This window comes from Chiloscyllium plagiosum, unplaced genomic scaffold (genome assembly GCF_037043375.1).
Source record: "Chiloscyllium plagiosum isolate Xiang-an unplaced genomic scaffold, Cpla_swu_hap1 HiC_scaffold_8, whole genome shotgun sequence".
Lineage (NCBI taxonomy): Eukaryota > Metazoa > Chordata > Chondrichthyes > Orectolobiformes > Hemiscylliidae > Chiloscyllium > Chiloscyllium plagiosum.
The window spans coordinates 99,574,382-99,591,764 of record NW_028270146.1 but is presented as its reverse complement, the minus strand read 5'-3'; the positions used below and the strand labels follow the sequence as shown (position 1 = coordinate 99,591,764).

The window sequence follows — 17,383 nt, the reverse complement described above, 5'->3', positions numbered from 1 at the left end:
CTAATACACCCAAGTCTAAACTATTAATAATTGGAAAAGCAGAAATCCTAACAGTGACCTCCATGGGACTCCACTTCCTCCAGTCCCAAAAAAGCCTACGGTTTTCCATCACTCAGCCAATTTCATATCCATAATCTTTGAGGAGAAAGAGAGGTCTGCAGATGCTGGAGATCAGAGCTGAAAATGTGTTGCTGGAAAAGCGCAGCAGGTCAGGCAGCATCCAGGGAACAGGAGAATCGATGTTTCGGGCATAAGCCCTTCCTGAAGAAGGGCTTATGCCCGAAACGTCGATTCTCCTGTTCCCTGGATGCTGCCTGACCTGCTGCGCTTTTCCAGCAACACATTTTCAGCTCATATCCATAATCCCCTGTCTCATTTATTCCACAGGCATCAGCTTGCCTGAAAGATTAATATCACTGCATCACACTTGCCGTCATTGCTCAGTCCTTTGAGTATATGAGTCGGGAAGTCATGTTGAGGTTGTATAGGACATTTGTGAGGCCTCTTCTGGAATACTCTGTCCAGTTCTGGTTGCCCAGTTACAGAAAGGATATTATCAAGCTGGAGAGGATTTGCAAAAGATTTATCAGGATGTTGCCAGGTATGGTAGATTAGAGTTAGAAACAAAGGCTGGGAATTTTTTGACTGCAGAGTAGGAGGTTGAGAGGTTCTCACCTATAGAAATTTATAAAATAATGAGGTGTATAGATAGAGTTAGTGGTAATTGCCATTTCCCTAAGATAGGGGATTTTATGACTCAGAGGCACTTGTTTCAGGAGACAATTTTCAAAAAGACAAAAGGGCTAAATTTTTTATATAGAGGCAAGTTCGCAAGTGGAATGAACTTCCTGAGGAAGTGGTGGATGCGGGTACACTTACAATGTTAAAAAGACAAAGTTTAAAACATATTCAACAAATACAAGGTTTGAGGGATGTTGGCCAGGAGCAGGCAGTTGGGACTAGTTTAGTTTGTGATTATGTTCAGCATAGACTGGTTGGACCGAAGGGACTGTTTCTGTGCCTTTTGTAACTTCTTACGCACCATATCAGCCTCATTACACTCATCAACCCTCTAGGACGCAACAAAAAAATCTCAAGTTAGTTGATGACAATTTCCTTTACAAATCTGTGCTGAATCCACATTTATACAAGTGAGTTATTTTTGTCCCAATGTAATTTTTCTAAAAGCTTTCCTACCACTGATATTGAACTGTATGACATTAACTGGGTGTACTAACTGGCCTGTATTAACTGGGTTTATCCAGAACACCATTTTTTGAATAAACATTTGGAATTATCTAACACCATCCAGATATCAGAGGTGGTTTGGGAAGTTATAACCGGACCTTCCACAACCTTCACCCTCACTTCCCTTAGTATCCTTAGATGCATCCCATCCACTCTTGTTGACTTCTCAACATTAGATAAAGTCAGTTCTTTTAATATTTCCTCTTCGATCGATTTTTGTCACATTCAGTGCCTCAACTACTTTCACTATGACTTATGAAGCATATTTTGATTAATCAAATAGTGTTTTGATCTATTGTTATTGTTTGCTCACTCACAATCATGTGCTTCTTCAAAGGACAATATCTCAAGTAAATTTCCTCAATTGGGAGGTATCACCCCCAGTCTATTTTTGTGGGTTTACCCTCCACAAGACTAGATAGTTCTAATCACATTTACTCACATCTATTTGTCTGTTATTCTTACAGCTATGATCCCTCATTCTTCGCCTTTCATGACTTGATATCATTGACCTAGTCTTCATAATTTGTAACCCCAGATACACAGGGTCAGGTTTGCTCAATGAATTTCATTCATAATCTAACTGAATAAAGCAACAGCACTCACCTTGCAAGCATCCCTTGAAGCATCATATTTGACATTTCAGATGGTGATACATCTATGAATCTCAGAAAAGAAAAGCAGCTTCCTTCATCATTACCTGAGTCAAGAGAAACATTCCTTGAGCAGTCTGGTGACCAATAAGTGTATAAAGTCTTTGAAGACATCGAGTGAACTCTTACCTTTTCTATGAAAAAGAGATTGCTGAATGTAGGCTGGGGAGAATGGAGATAGAATGACTCGTAACCACCTAAATAAAAAAAAAATCAATGAGAAATGAACTAGTCACCTAAGTAAGTTTGTGCAAACAGCAGCCTCAAAAAACTGGTAGCTCTACAGAGCCAGGGAACACCATCCACTTCTGCAAGAGATGCAAGCATTCACATACACAAACCCATCAGCATTCCCCACAAACAGGTAAACTGTCAATCTCTTTCCCAGGTAGTTCTGCATATGTGTAGTAGCCAAACCACAGCCATAAACAGAAAGTCAACCCAACAGGACATGTGGGCTTCCTATTGCTGGGATGAAGCCCAGACAGATGTCCTTTAACTACAACCACTTTGTCTTGGAGAGACTCAATTAAAGTGCCAGTAGATAGATTTTGAGCATAAGCTCAAAGGACCAGTAACGTCACCAAGGAACAGCATAGGATGGCTGCTGTGGGAGATTTGATAATGTTTTTCTAGTGCTGGCAGGGCAGCAGTGACTTTGACTTGCTAACACTGTTAGAAGGACCCTGAAAGGTTTGTGCAGGGGAATGGATAGCTTTCCATTTGACATCCCATTCTCATCTCCAACACACTAGAGGAACAGAACAAACTTTCCCACACAAAAAAAAGTTTAACATGGATTGGTTTTAATGGTAGTGTTTTAGCGGGCAAAGTAGAGGAGATAATTGTGGATTTTATGCTTGCTGACCTGTTGCGACAATGATTGAAATGATTGATCTGCCCATCTCTGTAAATAAGTTTGGGAATGTTGTACGGTTTCAGAGACATATGAAAAGGTGATTTAGTTTCTTGGCGTTCAAACAGTTCTGGATGGTTACAGACCTGAAAAAGACAAAAGAACCGGAACTGAAAATAACATATAACCAATACATACTTAGCAATTATGACAATTTGTTCCTTCAGGAAATTACACATTCACCTGTGCATAAAAATAAACCATTCTTTCACTGATACAAATACGTAAACATCCTGACTCTTGATCTATCCTGTTTTCTTAATCATTTACAGGAGAAAACCATACTTACCAAGTCCCTGTTGATTTATGAAGTTAAAAACCCCAAGTCCTGGTTGGTTTTCATTCCCAAATAGTACTAGGTACAAAGTAAAAGTCTCAATCCATATTCTGAGAGAATCTGGAGATAAGTTGCTACATAAAGGCACTAATTCCCGGTCTGTGCTGATTGAGCTCAACTCAGATAGAGAGGAAAACTTAAAATAGCAAGGGCCCTTGACAAACCCCCTACGACTCTCAAGTTAAAGCCTATGATAGTTAGAATCACAATACTGTGGAAACAGACCATGAGGCCCAACAGGTACACACCGACCCTTTGAAGAATATCACACCCAGACCCATTGCCCTCCATTTCCCCTGACTAATTTACCTAGCCAACACATCCCAGAACACTATGGAAAATTTAGCATGTCCAATTCAACTAATCTGCAAATCTGTGGGAGGAAACTGGAGCACCCAGAGGAAACCCATGCTGTCCATCTCTTATCCAAGGCGGCAAGAAATAGGAGTAGACCATATTGTCCATTGAACCTGCTCCACTAGCTGATGTAACAATGGGTTTGGGGTACAACCTACTTCCTGCCCACTTGCCTCATCTTGTGACTAGAAATAACACAGATCTGTCTGTCTCAGCCTTAAACATAGTCAACGATGGAACCCATTGAGGCAGCGTATTCCAAAGACTCTCAAACCTTTGAGTGATATAGTTTTTCCTTACCTCAGTGCTGAATTATCAGCATCCTATCGTGGGATTGTGCCCCAGTTTAGATTCTCCTACCCTATCAAGCTCCATCAGAATCTTGATAGTCACACCGAGAGCAGTTCTTAATTCTTCTGAACTTCGGAAGTATGCAGACCCAATTTACTCAGTCTATCATACAACAACTATCCCAATCCCAGCCACTATTTAGTGAACCTTCATTGTACTTCCTCCAATGCAAATTGCATTGGAGGAAGTACAATGAAGATTCACTAAATAGTGGCTGGGATTGGGATAGTTGTTGTATATTTTCTTAAATAGAGACCAAAATTGCGCACACCATTCCAGCTGTGGTCTCCATAAAGCTCTAAAATTATGGCAAGACATTTTCTCCCAATACAGCAATCCTATTGTAATAAAGGCCAACATACTTTTCTATACATACAGTCAAAGACGGATAGCACATAAAACAGACCTTTCGGTCCAACTCATCCAAACAAGCCAGATATCCTAAACTAATCTAGTCCCATTTGCCAGCACTTGGCTCATATCCCTCGAAGTCCTTCCTATCCATATACCCATACAGATGGCTTTTAAAACATTGTAATTGTACCAGCTTCCACCACTTCCTCTGGCAGCTAGCCACGAAACGACAACCAGCTATCCTTAGTAGACACAAATGCAGATGACAAGCAACATGAATTCGACTGGGACAACACTACTATTATAGGACAAGCCAAACAGAGAACAGCCAGGGAATTCCTCGAGGCATGGCACTCATCCACAGATTCAAATCAATAAGCACATCGACCTGGACCCAATATACCGGCCACTGCAACGGACAGCTGGAACTGACAACCAGAAGCAGCAGATTCAAACTACTACAAATGCCGGAGGAAAGATCACAGAAGCGCTTCACAGGAGGCTCCCAAGCACTGAGGATGTCACCTAGACAGGGGATGAAACATCTGCAACACAAATTCCCAGCACGGCGAACAGAACCACAGTAACTGAGGAGACTTACAGGGAGGTAGTCACACCTCAGGTACAGGAAGAGGGTAGGTGGGTTGCAATCAGGGGATGAAAGGGAACAGGCTAAAACTAATTCAAGCAGGGGGATGGGAACCTGAACTGTAGCTCCAGTATACAAGAGGTTGAGAGAAGTGAGGTCATGAATAAGTTTCAAGGTTGCAGCACTGTACCAGCAGGCAGGAAAGCGGTTTGAAGTGTGTCTACTTCAACACCAGGAGCATCCCAAATAAGGTGGGTGAACTTGCAGCATGGATTGAAACCTGGGACTTCCATGTTGTGACCATTTCGGACATGGATAGAGAAGGGACAGTAATGACTATTGCAGTTCCACAGTTTAGATGTTACAGTAGGATAAGGGAAAGTTGCAAAAGAGGGAGAGGTGTGGCATTGTTAGTCAAGGACAGTATTACAGTGGCAGAAAGGGCATTTGATGAAGACTCATCTACTGAGGTAGTATGGCTGAGGTAAGAAACAGGAAAGAAGAGGTCACCCTGTTGAGAGTTTTCCACAGGCCTCCGAAAAGTTCCAGAGATGTAGAGGACAGGATTGCAAAGATGATTCGGGATAGGAGTGAAAGTAACAGGGTAGTTGTTATGGGGGACTTTAAGTTTCCAAATATTGACTGGAAACACTATAGTTCGAGTACCTTAGATGGGTCAGTTTTTGTCCAATGTATGCAGGAGGATGTCCTGACATAGTATGAAAATAGGCCAACAAGAGACGAGGCCACACTGGATTTGGCACTGGGTAATGAACCTGGCCAGGTGTTAGATTTGGAGGTAGGTGAGCATTTTGGTGACAGTGACCATAATTTGGTTAAGTTTACTTTAGCAATGGAAAGGGATTAGGTATATACCACAGGGCAAGACTTATAGCTGGGGAAAGGCAATTATGATGCAATTAGGCAAGATTTAGAATGCTTAGGATGGGGAAGGAAACTGCACGAGATGGGCACAATTGAAATGAGAAGCTTGTTCAAGTAACAGCTACCACGTGTCCTTGATAAGTACGTACCTGTCAGACAGGCAGGAAGTGACTGAACAAGGGTAACGTGGTTTACTAAAGTAGTTGAATCTCGCCAAGAGCAAGGAGGTGACTTATGTAAAGATAAGGCACAATGGCTCAGTTACTGTGCTTGACTGTTACAAGTTAGTGAGAAAGGACCTAAAGAGCGAGCTAAGAGGAGCTAGGAATTAAAAAAAAGACTAGATTAAGATTAGGACCTGTCAAGGACAGTAGTGGGAAGTTGTGCAAAGAGTCCGAAGAGATAGGAGAGGCGCTAAATGAACATTTTTCATCAGTATTTACACAGGTAAAAGACCATGTTGTTGAGGAGAATACTGAAATACAGGCCATCAGACGAGACAGGATTGAGGTTCATAAGGAGGTGGTGTTAGCAATTTTGGAAATTGTGAAAATAGCTAAGTCCCATGGGCCAGATGGAATTTATCCTCTGATTCTCTGGGAAGCTAGGGAGGAGACTGCATAGCCTTTGGCTTGAATCTTTATGTCACCTTTGTCTACATGAATACTGCCAGAAGAGTGGAGGATAGCAAATGTTGTTCTTTTGTTCAAGAAGGGGAGCAGAAACAACCCTGGTAATTATAGGCCAGTGAGCCTTACTTCATTTGTGGGTAAAGTGTCCGAAAGGATTTTAAGAGATAGGATTTACAATCATAAGGAATGATATGATTAGGGATAGTCAACCTTGTTTTGTGAAGGGTAGGTCATGCCTCACAAACGTTGAGTTCTTTGAGAAGGTGACAAAACAGGTGGATGAGGGTAAAGTGGTTGATGTGGGACATATGGATTACAGTAAAACATTTGATAAGGCTCCCCATGGTAGGCTAGTGCAGTAAATATGGAGGCATGGGATGGAGGATGATTTGGCGGTTTGGATCAGAAAGTGGCTAACCTAAAGACAACAGAAGGTGGTGATTGATGGGAAATGTTCATCCTGGAGTTCGGTTAGTAGTGCCGTTCTGCAATTGATCGGTTTTGGGGCCACTGCTGTTTGTCATTTTTATAAATGATCTGGATGAGGGCATAGAAGGATGGGTTAGTAAATTTATGGATGATACAAGTTGGAGGAGTTGTGGACAGTGCCAAAGAATGTTGCAGGTTACAGAGGGACATAGATAAGCTGCAGAGTTGGGCTAAGGGGTGGCAAACGGAGTTTAATGCAGAAATGTTTGAGGTCATTGAGCAACAGGAATATGGAGTACTGGGCTAATGGTAAGATTCTTGGTAGTTTGGATGAGCAGAGATCTATCTGCATGTGCATAGATCCCTGAAAGGGTCATTAAGGTGGCATATGGTGTGTTTACTTTTATTAGTAAAGGGTTTGAGTTTCAGAGCCATGTTGCAGCTGTACAAAACTCTGGTGAGGCTGCACTTGGAGTATTGCATACAGTTCTGGTCGCCGCATTATAGGAAGGATGTGGAAGCATTGGAAAGGATGCAGAGGAGACTTAGCAGGATGTTGCCTTGTACGGAGGGAAGGTCTTATGGAGGAAAGGCTGAGGTATTTGAGGCTGTTTTCATTAGAGAGAAGGTTGAGAGGTGACTAAACAGAGACATACAAGATGATCAGAGGAGTAGATAGGCTGGACAGTGAGGCCTTTTTCCTCGGATAGTGATGGATAGCAAGAGGGGACATAGCTTTAACCCTTCAGTTTCAAGCTAAGGACAGAGGTAGTTTCTTCACTCAGACAGCAGTGACCCCCCCCCCACCCCCACAAAACCAGCAACACAAAACATTTACCCTGTGCTGCAAACTGAAGTAAAAATTAACAGCTTTTTAAAAATAAAATCTAACAGAGAAGAATTAACTAGCAACTATTCACAACTCATTTACCTAAACCTACCTTCTAACTTCTCCTCTACAATACTAGTCCGTTAAAACCCCTGATTAAGATTTACTGAATAATTCCAATTTCAAAACCAGCCAGCTGTCAAATCTTCTCTTTGTATCTTCCTCTGTAGATTTGCTCTCCAGGCCGATGTCGATGTTATTTTTCTGTGCAAACACCTTCTCCAGACACTTACCTCTCAGAGTTCTGCCTGGCAGCCTACATCTGTTGGTCTTTGGGCAGTTCTCTCTCTTTGTCGCTCTGACTAACTGTTCAAACTGTCTGATACTTATACCCCAAAACATGGGATAGTTTCACTGGTTTTAATATTGTCAAAATTCTAAATTCAAACTTGATTGGAGTTTGGTATCTTGGAGCAAAATGTAAACTGATTGCCAAATTTGAATTTGTTTTTGTCTCATCGCAATCCATCATCTTCGAGGCTACCCCTCCTCCTTTGCTATTGTCTGTCTTTCAGAAATAGCGTACACATAGGACGATAGGACTACTTATTTTCTAATTAAGTTCAACTTCCAAACTCATCCCTGCATGCCAAATAGATCCACGCACTTAATTATGCCACAATATTTTTAAATTTCTATTCCCTGCGATAACCTTGCTTTACCAGCATAAAACTTTTGCTCAACTCTCTGCCCATCCTCTCTCTCAATCTTCAGGTTTGCCCATATTGTTGCACAGTTATTGATTGGATATGATACCTGTGGGGCTGCCAGACCCCAATGTATGTAACCAATAGACAGAAGAGAGAAATGAACAATTATGACATGGTTTCATAGAATGTATTTCATTATTCTGAGGCCATTAATTAGGAAAGTTTGGAAGATCTGTTGAAAAGCTACAGCAAAAGACACTTAAAGGTGCTGGGAGTACTCTGGATTAAACTCAACAGATTTGACGTTGCATTCCCTCTTCAGTAATCGTGCAGTCTCATTTTGTTTTTGTCTCAGAACAACAGTGTACATGCTTTGGCCTTTTACTTTCCAGCTAATTCCTTTGCTGTTGCAATTGGCCAACCTGAAACCAAACAGTTTTGGGTGCAAAAAAGTTTGCTGGTAGGAATAATTAGAATAATTCCCCATAAAGATTACCAGGAAATACAGTACACGTGATATGCAGCATCAGTAGATTAAGGAGGCAACATTGCTACTCTGTGCTGTATTACAATCCTGACATTTGCATCACTCGCCCTTATCAATCCTTTTACTTGCACTGCTTTATTCCTCATCCTCAAATGAAACCTCTATGCAATTCAAGAACAAATGCATAAATCAATCATAGATCATTTGTTTGATCTGCTATGATTGATCACTTGCCCTTTAAAACGGACAGACAATTCCTCCAGCATTTACATTCTGTAATAGGAACAGATAAACATACAGCATGAGTAGAAGCCCTCGAACCTGACAGGTCAATGAGATGCTGGTTTGATTGCAACCACAAATCCACATTCCTGTCTAACCCTGATAACATTTCACCCGTTTGCTTCACAAGGATCTATCCACCTCTGCCTTAAAATATTCAACCACATTTTCAGGAAGAGAAGTCCAAAGACCCAAACTCATGGACAGCAAAGACTTTCATCTTATCTGTTTTCAGTGGGTGACTTCTTATTTTGCAACACTAACTCCTAATTCTAGATTCTCGCACAAGAGAAAACATGCTGTCCAAATCAAACTTGTCAAGATGCATCACTATCTTTGTATTTCAAAGATGTAACTTCTTACTTGGCTAAATTATAGGAGATACAAGTTTGGCCTGCTCAACACTTTGTAAGACAGCAATCCAACCATTCCAGGTATTAGTCTAGTAAACCTTTTGAGCTGCTTCCAATGCATTATGAGCCCTCTTAAATATGGTAACCAGAACTGTACAGAGAATTCCAGATATGGTTTCTCAAAAGTGCCCTGTAAAACTGAAACATAACCTTTCTATCTCTGTACTCAATTCCACTCAGGATAAACAAGCTTGTAAGATCCCGCCTATTTCCTGTACTTGAATAGTAACCTTTTGTCATTCATGTACTAGGCCACCCTGACCCTTCTGCATCCCTGAGCTCCACAATGATTAATCACTCAAAGAAAATGCTGCTTTTCTAATTTTGCTACTGAAACAGATAACTTAACACTTTTCCTGACCAGATGGACAATTTGACATTTTCATGGAGCTAACCTACATTATTACCTAAGATTTAACCTAGCAACTTTGCTTGTTCAGTCTTAGATGGTGTATATCATAGAATGAGACTGCATCGTGATGATTCTTAATACAGCATAACTGCTTAAAAGCTTCAAGTTATATAGCAGAGAGATGATCAACAGTATTAAAGTTGTTCTGAATTACAGCACTGCTTGCGAAGAGAGTTTTAGTTTTAAATTTTGAGTAATGAGAGTGTACCAGGATGTCTGGAAATATGTTTGCTTCAATGCATGTTTATTTGACCGTTAATCCTTTAAGATGAATAGTTCAATGCTTTAGAAAAAAAAGCAAGAACGCCATAAGAGTCCAGTACTACTGAAAGACAAATACCAGGAAATCAGCTTTCAGTCTGATTGAACAGACCTATAGTAGCAAAGTTCAGCACTCTCTGCAGCAGACTGTTCGGAAAAGTAGTCCCAAGTGGCTCAATAGAGCAGATCCAAGAACAGAAGGCTAGTGAAGAAATGAGTTTATGAAACACCTGTTAAATAATAAGTGAGCTAAGGCAGCAACTCATTTAAAAGTTTCAGGGTAAGTTATTAACTAAACAAAATAGCATTAAGTAAATGCAGAATCTGTCAAAATGAAACAGGCTATTGTTATGCAAGCTGTATATAAGAGCTCTGAAGTGGAGAGTGTGACTAATTACTGACGTTTAAGTATCTGCATGTTTGTTATCAAAGGTTGAATCTTATTTCTGATATCTCTAATAAGACCATTTCAAATTGTTCTTTTAGAGTGACATCGTCTATATTCTTTACTTACAGAGTCATAGTCATAGTCATACAGACGTACAGCAGGGAAACAGACCATTCAGTCCAATTCGTCCATGCCGACCAGCTATCCCTATCTAATCTAATCCCATGTGCCAGCACTTGGCCCATATTCCTCAAACCCTACCCATCCAGATGTCTTTAAAATAATATAATTGGATCCCTTCACCACTTCCTCTGGCAGCCCGTTCCATACACCCACCATGCTCTGCGTGAAAACGTTGCCCCTTAGGTGTCTTCTGTATCTTTCCCCTCTCACCCGAAACCTGTACCCTCTATTTCTGGACTCCCCACCCCAGGGAAATGACTGTCTATTTATCCTATCCATGGCCCTAATGACTTTACAAACCTCTACAAGGTCAGCCCTTAGCCTTAAACACTCCAGGGAAAACAGCCTTTTTAGCCTCTCCCTTTTGCTCAAATCCTCCAACCCTGGCAACATCCTTGTAAATCTTTTCTGAACTCTTTCAAGTTTCACAATATAATTCCAATAGGAAGAAGACCAGAACTGCATGCAATATTCCAAAAGTGGCCTAACCAATGTCCTGTACAACTGCAACATGACCTCCCAACTCCTATACTCAATACTCTGACCAATAAAGGAAAGCATACCAAACGCCTTCTTCACTATCCTATCTACCTGCCACTCCACTTTCAAGGAGCTATGAACCTGCACTCCAAGGTCTCTTTGTTCAGCAACACTCCCTAGGACCTTACCATTAAGTGTACAAGTCCTGCTAAGATTTGCTTTCACAAAATGCAGCACCTCGCATTTGTCTAAATTCAACTCCACCTGCCACTTCTCAGCCCATTGGCCCATCTGATCCAGATCCCATTGTAATCTGAGGTAACCCTCTTCGCTGTCCACAACACCTCCAATTTTGGTGTCATCTGCAAACTTACTAACTATACCTCTAATGCTCACATCCAAATCATTTGTGTAAATGACAAAAGGTAGAGGACCCAACACCGATCCTTGTGCCACTCCACTGGTCACAGGCCTCCAGTCTGAAAAACAACCCTCCACCACCACCCTCTGTCTTCTACCTTTGAGCCAGTTCTGTATCCAAATGGCTAGTTTTCCCTGTATTCCATTAGATCCAACCTTGCTAACCAGTCTCCCATGGAGAGCCTTGTCGAACGCCTCACTGAAGTCCATTAGATCACGTCAACCACTCTGCCCTCATCAATCCTCTGTTACTTTTTCAAAAAACTTCAAGTTTGAGACATGATTCCCATGCATAAAGCCATGTTGACTATCCCTAATCATTCTATGCCTTTCCAAAGGCATGCAAATCCTGGCCCTCAGGATTCCCTCCGACAACTTTCTCACCACTGATGTCAGGCTCACTGGTCTATAGTCCCTGGCTTGTCCTTGCCACCTTTCTTAAATAATGGTGCCATGTTAGCCAACCTCCAGTCTTCTGGCACCTCACCTGTGACTATGGATGCAGGAAATATTATGTTTTTGGTTAAAAATACATTGAATAGATTGCAAAAGTAAAATCTCGCGTTAGTCAAGCTAAGTTTCACTCTGGGACCTGACTACTTTATATTCCCGTTACCTGGCATCAAAGCAGAATTTTTAACAGCTTTTAAAGAATACCAGTTTGTTTTTTCACTGATGCACTTGTCAAACCAAAACAAAGCACGATTTTTAAGGTGCAATAAGATTTGATGATGTGACTAATTAAAACAGAATATACAGGCATGATTTAATTCCCATTCTGATCCAATACATGACTCTTTCATATTTTCAGTAAAATTTGATATTTACAGTTGTCAAATACCACCACTCTGCATCAGTTCACAAAGGCAATTTCCTTTTCTTTGTATAGAGGTTAGAATTTATAGTGGAAAAATGTGACAGGAACAGCACAAAGCTTAGACTTTTAACAGATTAGAATGTTTGGCAGAGTGGAACAGGCATAGATCACAGAATCCCTACAGTGTGGAAGCAGACAATTTGGCCCATCGAGTCCACACAACCTTCAAAAGAGCCAACACACCCTGATCCATCCTACATTTCCCATGGTTAATCCTCCTAGCTAGCACATCCCTGGACACTATGAGCAATTTAGCATGGCCAATCCACCTAACTAGACATGGGGAGAATGTGTGTGTGTGGAATTTGCACAGTGACTTGAGGATGGATATGAACCCAGGTCCCTGTGCTGCTAGGCAGCAGTGCTAACCACTCAGCCACCATACTGTCCATAGAAGGTTACACAAAGCTAAGAACAGTAAGTTACGAACCGAAAAAGTTACTGACCTTACGAAACTGCATGACTAGATTCATGAGGCTGCTGGTGGTGTTCTGGGCCTGCTGTGTGGTTCCCATGGACGATTGGAGCAGGTCTTCGATGGAGATTTTATTCTTCAAAGCCTGGTACAGCATCTTCTGCCTACTTTTCAGTTGGCAGTACATTAAGATCTCAATCTGCACAGGGAACAACAGAGTCCAGTGTTTTAAAGGACAAGCAGGGAGATCTAGAAGGGTATCATCTGTCAAGTATCACTATACAAGGAAATGCAATAGTGATGATCCATTCCATTACAACATTCAAAGAAAAAACCTTACATTTATATGGTAAATTTTCCAAGGAACCCAGAGCACCCTTGTATCAAAAAAATTAACTTTACAGTTTATATTATGAAGGCAAATGCAACAACCATGTCTAAAAAAAATGTTCTTTGGATATGAACATCACTGGCAAAGGCAGCATTTATTGCTCAATTTGCTCAATCATTTCAGAAGGCCTTTGACAGGCAACAATATTACTGTGGGTATGGCATCAACACAGTTAGGGATGGGAGATTTTCTCCCCGAAAGAAGAGTTAATAAGACGGGATTTGACAGTAGTTTGAGACTGGTACTTTGCTCCAGATTTTTGAAACAATTCACCTTAAATTTAACCCCCACCTCCCCTCCTCCCACCCACCCCAGTTGCTGCAGTGGGATTTGAATTTGTTTCTCAAAAGCATCTGAATCATCAGTGAACTAACATGACTAACATACTACCATACCCAAATGCACACCAAGTCCACAAGGCAGAATTAAGGGCAGAAAAAACAACTTTGGCTCAAGGGAGAGGTGATGGCTTGATATTAGGAGAATTTTCTCTTTTTTTTTGAAAAACTTAATGGAATCTTTTGCATCTCCCTGAGCAAGATGGGCCAAATACAATTTATCAATTGAAGTGTGACACCTTTGGCAATGAAGAATTTGCTTCAGGACTGGACTGAAGCGCAGCTCAGATTTAGTGCTCAATTTGCTGAAGTGTGATCAAACCCCATGGCGCCCTCAAGCTGGACAGTGAGCCATTGCTGCAGTAAACGGCCACTTAAATTTTTAAAACTTTTCATTAATAAATACATTTAACATACGAAACTCCTCAGTGCCAAAGCCTTCTACAACAATAGTTTAACACCAAAGTGATCAAGTTAATGCAAATAAAAACAAAATGATACTCAAAAATTTCCATTTCTTTTCCCCCAAATGATGTCTCCCCCAGGAGTGAGAAAAATTACAGCTTTAAAATGTGGATGAGCAGAGGGATCTTGGTGTCCATGTACACAGATCTCTGAAAGTTGCCACCCAGGTAAATAGTGCGGTGAGGAAGGCATATGGCGTACTGGCTTTTATTGGTAGAGGAATTGAGTTCCGGAGTCCTGAGGTCATGATGCAGTTGTATAAGACTCTGGTGCGGCCGCATCTGGAATATTGTGTGCAGTTTTGGTCGCCATACTATAGGAAAGATGTGGAGGCACTGGAACGGGTGCAGAGGAGGTTTACCAGGATGTTGCCTGGTATGGAAGGAAGATCATATGAGGAAAGACTGAGACACTTGGGGCTGTTTTCATTAGAGAAAAGAAGGTTTAGGGGTGACTTGATTGAGGTGTACAAGATGATTAGGGGGTTAGATAGGGTTGACAGTGTGAACCTTTTCCCGCGTATGGAGTCGGGTATTACAAGGGGGCATAGCTTTAAATTAAGGGGGGGTAGATATAGGACTGAAGTTAGGGGTAGGTTCTTCACTCAGCGAGTCGTAAGTTCATGGAATGCCCTGCCAGTAGCAGTGGTGGACTCTCCCTCTTTATGGGCATTTAAGCGGGCATTGGATAGGTATATGGAGGATAGTGGGTTAGTATAGGTTAGGTGGGCTTGGATCGGCGCAACATCGAGGGCCAAAGGGCCTGTACTGCGCTGTATTCTTCTATGTTCTAAAACTTTGCCAAAAATCTCAAGTCAGCTGCATTGCTGTTTTCAGAACTCTTTCCAATTTCACCCAAGATCTAATATTAGTTAGCAGCAATTCTGCAATTATAACTCTAACAAAAAAAAACTGGAGATACTTGTTGTCCCCTGACAGCACTGCTTCATTTTGGTATTAGACTGTACAAGACTTGACTTCATTCTTAGCCTGTGAAAATCTCAGTCAATATAAATTGGTGTCAGTGTTCAACAACCAACAAGGGGGACAAAAAATCATCCAACATTTTTGCTCGAAGTGCCTGCCTCTCGATGTTACAATAAACAAACCATAACTGCAACACAATCCCTGGTCAGATAGCTAATAAATTAATTTTAGCTTCCATATGAAAAACTGCAGCCAATAGGTAGAATGGACAATAATGAAGACTTGAAGCAAATGTGAATCAGTACCAATTGAGCAGCAGGAAACAATAGGCAAACAAACTGAATTAGTTGCCTGTGGAGCTTAGCACTCAGGAGTCATCAATGTTTGAACTACAGGTGGCTAATCGAAGATATGTTGCCAGAGTGACTGGAGCAAAAAAAATACAGCAACTCAACTTTACCTTATCTGAGAGCTCATTCTCCACATCCTTTTTGATCCTCCTCAGCATGAAAGGTTTGAGAATCATGTGCAGACGTGACAGCTGGTCTGCAAATTAAGGGAGGCAAGAAACAACTGCATTAGCTGCATTTTGCTTTAACAATACAATCATCAGGTGGCCAACTTGAAAATATTCCCATGGACGACAACCCAGATCAGCTCACACTGGGTTGCGGACTCTACAGAATTGATCTGCAAAGGTGTGTGCAACCAAATGGGGCTCATCGCACAGACAACAAACCAAAACTCCAAAATATTTAACACCCCCATAAAAGGAGAACCGGAAAAAAGTTCAGCTATAGAAGTGACCACCTCAGAACCAATCGCAAAGCTCCCTAACTTTACCCTATTGTGTCAAGAACAAACTATCAAGATTAATCCCACTAATTTGGGAGTTTGCAGCGCATTCGGATACTGCTTATTCAATAAGAAAATAAATCAATTTGGGATACCGAGATGGGGGTTTGACCAGCACCAGTTCAAAGTAAAAACAGGCTTTAAAAAAATATTTTCATGGATATACGCATTGCTGGTTAGGTCAGAAAATTCCAAACTGCCCTCAAGATGATGGTGGTGAGCCACCTTGAACTGCTGCAGTCCATGTGGTGGAGGTACAGCCAATCCTGGGCAATTCTAGGATTTTGACACAGCAACAGAGAGGAATAGCGATTACTTCCAAGTCATGATGTGCGTAGCTTTGCAGGCGATGTTATTCCCATCTATGGGACAAACTTTGTATGGCTTGTCTAGTTCAGCTTCTGCTTGAAGGTAGTCTCTATGGATTTTAACAAACTAGAGGTCATGGGAAACATTTTTCACCCAAAGGAGAACAAAGTTGTTGATTAAGTTACTGTGAAAGTATCTTGAAGTAAACATACAAGCAAATTATTAGTAAATGAGACAGACACCGAGACAGACACCGAGACAGACACCGAGACAGACACCGAGACAGACACCGAGACAGACACCGAGACAGACACCGAGACAGACACCGAGACAGACACCGAGACAGACACCGAGACAGACACCGAGACAGACACCGAGACAGACACCGAGACAGACACCGAGACAGACACCGAGACAGACACCGAGAATGGAGCTTGGTAATTTTAGTCTATCAAAAAAAAAGAACTGGGTTGGGGAATTGTTTTTTTTCTTGATTCAAATAAATAATGCTCCCACGACAGATACCCCTCTAGTTCCAGTACAGCATTGCTCTCAAATTTTACTAGTGTGCTTCCTCTCAAGGTTTTCTTTAGATATGCATGGAGAAAGTTTGTAAAAATGATAACAGGAGAACGAGCAACATTTACTCCCCAAAGAAACCAAAAATACAGATTTCAGGGAGACAGAGTCTGAGGATACTAACTCCAGAAAGTACCATCATGCTGATACCACAGAGGGTACAGATTCTAAACATGTCAGATGTCCTTGAAAACATGGTGGCACAAAAGCTATACACTACTGATTCCAGATAGGTCAGCAGAAAAATGCAGTGTTACCCATTCCAAGAGGAATGAACAGATTCTGCTGGATTGCCCAAGAAACAGTGGTTTTAGGGAGTGTGCACAATAAAACAGCAATGAATATTGCAAAATAGCACTTACTCTCATCGATGGCAGACTTGTTCTCAGCATGGCTTTCAATATCTTTGGAAAACCACTCATTGAATTCATCATGGGAATCAAAGAGAGTCGGCATGATAAAGTGCAACAGCGCCCACAACTGAAGTAAGAAACAATAAAGCAAAAAGAAAAATGAAAGCTTTTCATAGTAGTGATAAATTCCTCATTTATTACAAACTCCTCTACCGCAGTTGACATGTACTAACAGTATTAACACAAGATATTCACTTTC

The 17,383-nt window shown here is 41.3% G+C and overlaps 1 protein-coding gene across 2 annotated transcripts in view; it reads right to left on the bottom strand.

Annotated features, from left to right (window-relative positions):
- Positions 1–17,383, bottom strand: part of ino80 (INO80 complex ATPase subunit) — a 215,530-nt gene that overhangs the window by 98,346 nt on the left and 99,801 nt on the right. For both annotated transcript variants that reach the window (XM_043698306.2, XM_043698307.2), the window contains exons 18-23: positions 17,134–17,251; positions 15,489–15,574; positions 12,940–13,107; positions 2,770–2,903; positions 2,031–2,098; positions 1,855–1,948 (exon numbers count right to left, since the gene is read on the bottom strand). In XM_043698306.2, the coding sequence (XP_043554241.2) occupies positions 1,855–1,948; positions 2,031–2,098; positions 2,770–2,903; positions 12,940–13,107; positions 15,489–15,574; positions 17,134–17,251 (668 nt within the window). The remainder of the gene's footprint in view (positions 1–1,854; positions 1,949–2,030; positions 2,099–2,769; positions 2,904–12,939; positions 13,108–15,488; positions 15,575–17,133; positions 17,252–17,383) is intronic.